General features: G+C 35.9%; 2 protein-coding genes across 3 annotated transcripts; one reads left to right on the top strand and one right to left on the bottom strand.

Moving 5' to 3' along the window:
- Positions 1–2,169: 2,169 nt before the first annotated feature.
- On the top strand, positions 2,170–7,761 carry urahb (urate (5-hydroxyiso-) hydrolase b). 2 transcript variants are annotated; one of them, XM_028450619.1, is made up of 4 exons: positions 2,170–2,296; positions 5,120–5,259; positions 5,624–5,759; positions 6,475–7,761. In XM_028450619.1, exons 2-4 carry the CDS (start codon positions 5,126–5,128, stop codon positions 6,562–6,564), a joined length of 360 nt encoding a protein of 119 aa, XP_028306420.1. In that variant the 5' UTR covers positions 2,170–2,296; positions 5,120–5,125; the 3' UTR covers positions 6,565–7,761. The 2 variants fall into 2 exon arrangements, with proteins under 2 accessions (XP_028306420.1, XP_028306419.1); XM_028450618.1 differs by lacking the exon at positions 2,170–2,296 and having other exon boundaries at positions 4,741–5,259.
- Positions 7,762–8,935: 1,174 nt separating this feature from the next.
- mrps18b (mitochondrial ribosomal protein S18B) lies at positions 8,936–9,799 on the bottom strand. The gene has a single exon (XM_028449654.1). The coding sequence runs from the start codon at positions 9,779–9,781 to the stop codon at positions 9,038–9,040; it is 744 nt and encodes a 247-aa protein (XP_028305455.1). The 5' UTR covers positions 9,782–9,799; the 3' UTR covers positions 8,936–9,037.
- Positions 9,800–9,912: the final 113 nt, after the last annotated feature.

Genomic DNA, 9,912 nt, shown 5'->3' with positions numbered 1-9,912 from the left:
ACAATAACGTGTTTAGTTGTGCTAGCGTAACATTTGGTTTAGTTGTTTTGCTTGTGTTTGTTGTGTTTTCTTCATTTTTTGGTTGCTAATGTGTTCTGTTAGCCTTTAGCTGCTGCTTCTGTCCCTGTGTGGTCTATGGGTCACGTGGGTTCACATATTTTAGGTGTGCACGGGGGGCGCACTAGTCGTACTCAACCCGTCAACCGCCCCATGATGCATGGCGTCCTGGGGCTGGCTTTAAGCTAAAAGGCAAACATCTCCTTCCATTAGTTTTTAAACACTTTGGTAAATAAAGCTCTTGTTTTAAAGTTAACCAGAGCTTTAGTCAGAAGCACAAAGTCTCCAAAATGTCAGCATTAAATGTGTTACAGTGAGTTTTATGGATCAAATGAGCACATGTTGATGTACTACTTAAAATGATTTCAGATTTCAGACATTGAGCCTCAGAGTGCTTCAGGTTTTTTGTCATTGTAGGTTCCAAGTGCATCTTGGGAAACTTGGAAGTATACTTCAGTGGGAATACTCATCATCCTAATCATACTAATAGTATATAGTAGACAGTGTATACAGTACTCACTGAGTGTGTAGTACGTTAGTATGTGCTCACGAACACAGCCTAGGTGCCCCGTCTCCCTATTGTCTCCACGCAGGTGTGCCTCATCTCCTGATTGTTTTCCCTCACTACTTAGGTTTGTTTTTTCCGTACATGGTATACACCTGACCTTGCACCCTTCATTCATCTCTGGCTCTTCCTAAACAGCCCACGGGCCCCAGGTTGGCGTCACCAAATCTAAAATCTCATTTACTTTCCAGGATTCAAACTGACAAAGATAAATACTTATGACAGATGTAGTTAGTACTTAGTAGAGTTAAATACCAGTGCACTATTAAATTATCCATCTTTAAATGTTTATTTTCACTGAAACTTTGTGACAAATGTTTTTAAATGTTGCAGATCTGGTGTATGATCAGTGGTATGTTATATATATATATAATATGATTTATAAGATATATTTTTTAAAAACACAAATTGTGTTTTTGTCAAATATGACATAATTGTTATATGCAACTAAAGTGTTGAAACTTACTGCTAGTCTTCCTTATTATCTTACCCTCTAATTTAAGTGAAACCGGGAACATTTGGTATTTAAGAAGTGTTTTTTAAACTGTGTGTTGGAACACATTTTTATCATTTTTAATTTATTTCTGTACTTTTCAATGTCTGTCTTTTGTAGGCTCTGACACTCTACATCAGGGGTCACCAACATGGTGCCCGGGGGCGCCAGGTAGCCCGCATGGACCATGTGAGGGGCCCCTGTACTCGTCACCAAAGTCTGATTTACTTTCCAGGATTCAAACCCACAAAGATAAACACATATGAGAGTTTGTATTAGTAGAAGTTCATTATTACTGATAAAGTTTTAGTATTAAATGAACCATCTTTCAATGTTTATTTTCACTGAAACTTTGTGACAAATGTTTTTAAGTGTGGCAGATCTGGTGTATGATCAGTGGTATGTTATAATATGATATATAAGAAATATTTTTCTTTAAAAAATGCAAAGGTGGATTTTGCAAAATATGTTACCAAATTGTTATATTTTACAAATGTTACATGTTATATGAGGAGTTCAACGTTGTTTGTTAGAAGCTCGTAGAATAGGAAGATTATTGATTTTCTATTAAATGCAATGGAAATGAAACAATTGTGTAAATTAGGAAAAATAAAGTGTTTCATGTTGAAACTTCAACTTTTCCAACCTTTTTAAGTTACTGCTAGTCTTTCTTATTATCTTTCCCTCTAATTAAAGTGAAACTGGGATCATTTGGTATTTAAGAAGTGTTTTTCTAACTGTTAGCCCTTTGGACTAATCAGTACTTATGAAGTATCTCACAGGTTCAGAAAGGTTGGTGACCCCTGCTCTGGAGTCTGATTAAATCAAAGCAGGCATTTTGCTTTTAATGTTGAATTTATTCTACTTTTTTGATTGACATAATATGTTGTAACTTTGACTTTTTTTAATATATCAGTGTAACTAATAAAAAGCATCAGATTAGTAAGATTAACTAATTGAAATATAATATTCCCTGTTTGCGCCCTCCATCATGAGGTGAATCACATGTTGTTGACAGACGGAAAGCTGCTCTCTCAGCCTGTTTTTATGGGTAATCACAACCAGGACGACCTTTGACACCACGCGTGTCTGCAGCAGTGCTTGCTGGGTAATTTGTACGAGAGCAGAGATGGCACAACAGCTGGTTTGGTGACTCGCTCCTGCAGAACCTGCACGCACACGTAAGACTTCTCTCACATTAAACACAGTAGCATGTGCTCTGTTTGTTCTGAATGGTCGTTACAGGTGGATGAAGATCTCTGACCATTGTTTTCTGTCTCTTTTTACCTTTTTTGTGTCATTTTGGATGTAAATTTGAAGTGTTTTTTCTATTCAAAGGACTGATTTAAGTTGATTTGTAACAGTAACCCAGGTGAAAAAACAAAAGCTAGTGGTAGGTTAATAGGTTCAATAGATTTGTTTGGGTTTGTTGTTATCATGGCAAATTTGTGGTTGACCTCATTTGGAGACATGATTTATTGCTCTAGTTGAGTGATGGAGTCCAGGCGAGGCATTGATGATTTTATAAAAAAGGTTTATTATAAAACTAAATAAAAAGGATGGACAAAATTAGTGACCGCCCGGGGCGGACGTCCGATGACAGCGTGGCACAGTTCTAACTCATCACGTATATTCCCCCTCAGTCCCCCTCCCTCCTCCCCCCAAGAGATAAAGAGGACAGGGTGGAGGTGAAAGAAGAGGGTGAAAAGAGACAGTTTCTTCTTTAGGTCAAAACCACCAGTTCTCTAGTATCTCCTGATTGTCGTGAGTGTTGGAGGTGTGTGCGTGTATGGTGTTTGTGTGTATGAATGGATGTGTATTGGGTGTGTATGTGTGACGATGTGAGTGTGTGTAGACATGTGAGTGTGTGATGCCTCTGTGTCTGAGGGATAAGATGTGTTTTGGGAAGCTGACCTCGAGAAGAGAGCAGAAAACATGAGACAGCAGAAATGAAAAGTCTCAACTTAAAGCCTTAAAAAGAATAAGGTTTATGAGTAAATATGTTAATAAACATAACTAACAATTTTGCCCTGACATTGTGCTTTTACTTTTTGGATCAGTGAATATTGAACTATATGCATTCTATTATATAATTGTCTTTGACATACATTACTGCTACATTGTTCACAATGACACAAACAGTTGTTATCACGCTCCAGGTCAGTGTTTCTCAACCTATTTCATCTTTTTTCAGAGTCAGATTCACAAATAGACACAACAGAGCAGCTAATTCACCATTTTAATGCTAATATTTCTGGACAAAAATGTCCGTAAAAATGTTCAGATGAATATATGGATGACTACGTTTGTCTAACCACAGACTAAGATGCTACATTACTTTTACTTACCCTGAGGTTGTCCAGTAGAATTATATTTTGTCTCGTAAAGCAAAAGTACTGCCTGCATCACTTTGTGGCTTTTCACTGTGGTTTTATGATCGATTAGCAAAACTAAACACGTTTCACACATATATTACATATATCTACTAAATCAGCGTTTCTCAAATCGGGGTACGTGTACCCCCAGGGCAGCGGCCTGCAACCTTTACTTTCAAAGAAGCTATTTTTCTCATCTCACCTGGATTAAAGTCCTTCTGGAGCCAAAAAGACAATATAGTGTCTAAAATTCTATACATAATCAAAATTATATCAAATAATATAATCTAAACAAGATGATTATTTAGTTTATGTACTTGTAGGGCTTCACAACTTTTTTTTTTGATTAAATTTGATAACACATTAGTCTACATAATTGCTAATTTCTTGCCACATATCGAGCATACAGATTTAGTCAGATATTAATGAGTCCCCACACAATTAAAGTCTCTATTTTCTTAGTTTAGTTATTTTACCAGGGATTTAAAACTTAAGGTTATCGACAAGTTCTAGAAAAGTTGGTCTGTAGATGTTACAGGAGTTGAAGAAGAAAGGTGGCAGTTATTGCAGAATTTGATTTTTTATAGGATGACAAACTGTTTCATCATGATTTTATTAGTTTTGAATGTTATTAATCATTAATAAACTCTTTAAGTACGTAACAATTCTTTATTTCAATATATATATATATATTTTAAAGCTATAGGGAGCCATTGTAAAAGAGTCAAAGAGCCACATTAGGCTCTAGAGCCACAGGTTGCAGACCCCTGATCTAGGGGTCTTACAGAAACTATTAATGATTAATGACGAATACAATCATGATATAACAATTTGTTAACCTAAAAATAAATAACGTTGTGCAATGACTCAGCACCTTCCTACTTCACCTCCTGCAACATCTACAGACCAATAACTTTTCCTGCACCTGTGGCTAACCTTAACTTTTAAATCCCTGGTAAAATAACTAAACCAACAAAAAACACTATTCTGGAAGAAAATAGAGATTTTAATTGTGTGGGAACAGATTAATTTAACCACCAATGTGACGGTTAAATATGCATGTTTTGTGTTATCAAACTTGAAGTTACTTTTTGTGTTTATTTAAATATAATAACTAAAGAGATGTGTAAGAATTTAAAGATGCAAGATACTGTTTTGTTGTTATTTCTTGATGTTAATTTATTTGATTTTTATTTTAAACTGTTTTTAAGTTGCCATTTACATGATCAATATAAATCAAATCAAATTAAGTCAAACATTCTATATAATTTTAACTGTATAGAATTTAATACACTGGATTATTTTCATTGAGAAGGTATTTTTTTCAGCTCCAGGAGGATTTTAATCCAAGTGAGATGAGGTGAAATGGTTCCTTTGAGAGTAAAGGTTGGAGACCCCTGTTGTAACCTCTGGACCCTACACTGTAAACACTCACTGCTCCTCAGTCACAATGATTTGTAAAAAAAACAAGAAAGTGTCAGGATTGGATAAATGGGTGTGTGCAAAAGGAGGAAGTGTTTGTTACATCAGCAGAGGAGATAAAGAGCCACAGCAGTTGATGTTTGTACATCTATCTGGATGCAGATGCTTAACTTAGGCTGCTACTAATAAGGCTACATGTGTGCACAGGTTACCATGGCAGCAGCTGACCTTTGCCCTCTGACCACTCACGTTCTGAACACCGGTGATGGGATCCCTGCTGCTAAGCTGGACCTGAGCCTGCATCGACTGGACCCTAGGATGATGGTGTGGTCGATGCTTTCTGTTGGGTAGGTTGTTTTTTTTTAATTCACATTAAGCATCAATAGAGAACCATCATAATGTTCATTATGTGCTGAAAGCATGACAACAGTTGCTACAATGATGGTAAAAAATGTTTTTTCCATAGTTGAAAGGTTGTTGTTGTGTACATTTCTATGGACTTATAGTTAAAGGACTTGTTCATTATTCTGAGTTACCCCTTTATCATTGCCATGATGTGAGGTTTGAAGGGCATTATGGGTAATGAAAAGTATCGCCATTTGGAGCAGTTTGTAACATTTGCTAAAGTGGACTAAAGATAAACAGAAAGATGAAATATTTCAGTAAGAATGTGATAAATGAGCTGTTAAACACTTAATTATTGTATTTTAGGACAACAAATGCAGACGGTCGATGTCCTGCTCTGATCAGTCGAGAACATTTCCTCCCTGGGATGTACAAGCTGCGCTTTGAAACTGGTTCCTACTGGGAGAACCGTGGTGAGACCTCGTTCTACCCTTACGTAGAGGTGAGAGTTTACAGTATGATGAACTGATCATCCAGAGCTCTGACTGATTACACAGTACGTCACTGATTACATTGCACGGCTACTGTTTCTACTGTTTCTTATTATTAGAGGCCTGTTTTTGTGTGTAGAGTTTACATTTTTATTAATTTATTGAATTCTTAATTTCATTCTAATGATCAATGTATTTTTATTCTAGTTTTTATTTATTTTAATTTTTTTTTATCATAAATGTTATCCTATATTACAAAATAAGGTCAAAACATTTGAAGAGTTTAAAGAGAAAACATGAACGTGGGTTGAAAATTGTGATCGTTAAAATCTTTGGCAGGATTTTTTAGCATCAAAGGTGACCTACAGGGCTTAAAGTTTTACATACATACGTTTACAGCAAATGGGAACACCATTATTTTGTATAATATTATTGGTTATTTTTTAAAATCATGTTTTTATTAATATTATAATGTATTACTATTACAGACTGATGCTGAAGTCATGCCTTAGATTACGGCAAAGGGTTACTTTTGTTCAGTTTTGTTTTTTTATAGATACTGGTTACATGTTGTTAATGATTGACATTTATACAGTGTATGCAATGGATTTATATACTGTACATTTTATTATACAGAAGGTTTTTGTTTGTGTTGCTGCTTCGTCCTGTAAAAATGACTTAGCCGTTTGATTTATGTTCCTCATCTGTGTGTGTGTGTGTTTTCAGGTTGTGTTCAGAATCAGTGAAGCTGAGCAGAAGTTTCACCTTCCTCTGCTGATGAGCCGTTTCTCCTACAGCACCTACAGAGGAAGCTGAGCAGCAAGGTTTACATGTGCAAACCCTGGATTTTCTTAATATCTGTGTAAAACCGTTCTTTAAACTGAACCCTGTCATGTTGTTACATTTCAAAGCTTTAAATGTTGCTCATACTTGTCTCACGCTCATAAATATATTGTGTGTTTTTTGTTTGACGAGTGTGTCGTACTATTACATAAACATCATTTTGTGTAATAGGGGAATGTTTTGGGTTACATTTGTCTCTTATTGACAGTATTTATTCATGGACAATTCAGAAAATAAATATTCCACATCCTGTTAATGTGATAGTAAGTATAAGCATAACTTAAAAACACATCTTAAGTAAAACTTAATGTAGAATGATAGAATCATATTATTTCTGTTGTTTGAAATAGGGATTATTTAAAAAATAAACTTAATTCATACCACACTTTCATTTAACTATCAAAAAGTACAAGTAGGCAGTTATCCAACCTTTAAAGTTCTGGAAAATGTTGATTTTTAACTTAAGTTAATCAGCTTAAAAAAATTGAGGCAATCGATTGCCTCATTTTTTATTTTATTTTTTCTTTTTAGTTTTGGTAATTTATTCGAGTTTACAGTGCATTAATGTAATTTAAAAGGTAATATTGAGACATTTCTTTTTTTAGCAAATCCAAACTGAATTCTAACGCTACATTGTCGTATCAGATTCTTGTGATCTGGAAGAGGAAAATACTAATAATATCTGTGTAAACCTATTCTTTAGACTGAATCCTGTTATATTGTTACATTTCAAAGCCTCATCTGTTGCTAATAATTGTGTTTTTTGTTTGACGAGTGTGTTGTACTATTAAATAAACATCATTGTGTGTTATTAGGGCAACATGGGTCTCTTACTGCTATTATTTATTCATGGACAATTTAGAAAAGAAATATTTCAGACTCTGTTAAGGTGATTATGATGTTATGTATCATATTCCACAATTTCAAGCCTTTGTGTCTTTCTCTAAGTCGTCTGTGAAACCAACAACTATCTCAAACTATTCTCAATTGGTGTCACTTTTTATTTCTATATTAACAATGCTCCTGTTGTTTTATGTTCTGCTATTTCTCTTAACATTTTCTCATCCAGTGATGCACATTAAAGTGATTTAAAGTGAGAAAATCAAAGATAATAATGACATTTATTTTTAGCAAATCCAAACTGATTTCTGACGCTACATACTGTAATCCTATCCGACTCGTGACCTGGAAAAGGAAAATAATAAAGACAATAAAAGCTGAAACCAACAAAAACATGCTTGACATTTCTTCATACTTTTAACATAATTTGTTTATTGCAATTTTCTGAGCCTGTCATTGATATACAGTATATCATTCTCTGTGTACATTAACATTTTCTGATCCATTAATGCACGTTAATGTAATTTAAAGTAAGAAAACTAAAAAGAATATTCAATTATGCAAATCCAAACTGAATTCTACTAACGTACTACCCATCCTACCGGATGAAAATTTAGTTGCATTTTAGTCATTTTAGATTACTAGTACAGTTCCCGTCGGAAGTATGTATTCATATGGTGGGAGGAGCTTAAGTAGAGTTGTCAATTATGGCCAAATGAGTGTGTTTGAAGGTTGGATGTACAAAGAGGTGTACATACTGTACTCTGTAGTGTTATAAAGGGGTTTATTTGTGGGTGCAAAGTAAAATAACGTGTGTGATTTCCCTGGTTTAATTCTATTGGACATGTGCATGATAATTGTGTTTGTTTTGGTTTTTTCCCTCATTTTTATATTTTTTTGTCGTTTGGTGTATTTTTCTGTAATGTATGTTTTGAGTCATTGTGTATTTTTGCATCTTTCTGTTTTCTTTTTGTATAATTATTGTTTTTTGTTGCCATTGTAGTGTGATTCTGGAGTCATTTTGTATCTTTTTTGGTGTAGTTTTGTGCATTTCTGTTGTCATTTTTTGTATAAATATTTAGTTTTGTGTATTTTGAGTCATCTTCATAATTCTATTGTTTGGTGTATTTTTCTGTCATGTGTGTTTTTGGAGCCTTTTTGTGCATTTCTGTTGTTTTGTGTACTTTTTGAGACGCTGACGTCATTAGACTATGACTAAAACCAAATCAAAAATTTTGGTCAAAATTATTGCTGCTAAAGACCATTTAATATCAGGTTGTTAACGGTCATTGAATCTAAAACAAAAACAAACTGCTGTGCTTTATATTTTAGTCGACTAAAAACTAGACTTTACCTGAAATATTTCTGATGACTAAATTTGAATGAAAACTAGACTATGACTAAAACCAATTTAAAATGTACCACTCATACTAACTCCTCTGACCTGAAAGAGGCAAATATATAAAGTGTAAAAAAAAAAAAAACCTGAAACCAACAAAAAACATATTTGACATTTCGTTTATTGCAAATTTGATGAGTCTGTCATTCCATGGTGTTCTATTCACACACATTCTGTTGACAAATGTCACGTTTTATCATCTTTCCATCACTGTTGAAAGGGTTTGTACAGTTTTGTGACTTTGGCCACTTCAGTCTCGTCAGGAATGATGTCCTTGTACCAGTAGTACCAGGGCTCTGTGGAGGCTGGGGCTGGGGGTGTAGAACCAACAGCATCGTGTCGGTTGGAATAATCCTCCGCTGTAAACTCCACAAAGGGAATGGAAAAGGGTAGGAAACCGTGGTCACGTGCTGTGTCGATGGCCTCCGCCAGCTTCTTCTGCTGCTTCATGCACACCCCGGTACGTGTGGGGTCGTACAGGGCCCCAGTGTGGGGACTGATGAACTGCTGCAGCAGCTTCACGTTCTGTGGGTTGATGATGACGTTGGGGTCTCGACAGATCGGACACGGGTTTCCACAGATCTTGTCTCCTCTGATGCAAGTCTTGCGGGTCTTCTGAGGGGGGATGCCGCCTTTGTGGTTCCTCCTGTAACCTGTCCACACTGGCTCTCCCCCGTACTTCTCTATGTACTCCTCACTCTCCATGTATTCCCAGGGCTTGTCCTTGTACCGGAGCTGAACCTCATCCTGTTGGTCGGCCGGTTGGCAGTAAGAGCGAGTGTGGGGATAGGCTGTGATGAAAGCCCGTGGTGCCTTCAACTGCAGTCCCCGATAAAGAAGGCTTGGACGAGCTACCGAGGGCCAAAGACGAACAAATGCCCTCGTAATGGACAGGATAGTCGCTGCCATGTTAAAAAAAAAAAATGCGTAAACGGCGTGCTTACATGACATGACGTAAGTTCCGTAAAAATCCTGTTTCAGCCAATCAGATTGGAAGCATGTTGCTGGTCCTTTAGTCCACGCTTTAGTCAATCTGGATTTGCCTGAGCACAACTGTGCCCTTAAAGGCAAACAACACAAGT

This window comes from Gouania willdenowi, chromosome 6, assembly GCF_900634775.1.
Source record: "Gouania willdenowi chromosome 6, fGouWil2.1, whole genome shotgun sequence".
Taxonomy (NCBI): Eukaryota; Metazoa; Chordata; class Actinopteri; order Blenniiformes; family Gobiesocidae; genus Gouania; species Gouania willdenowi.
The sequence above is the reverse complement of the archived record's forward strand: the minus strand, read 5'-3'. Positions and strand labels throughout refer to the sequence as shown.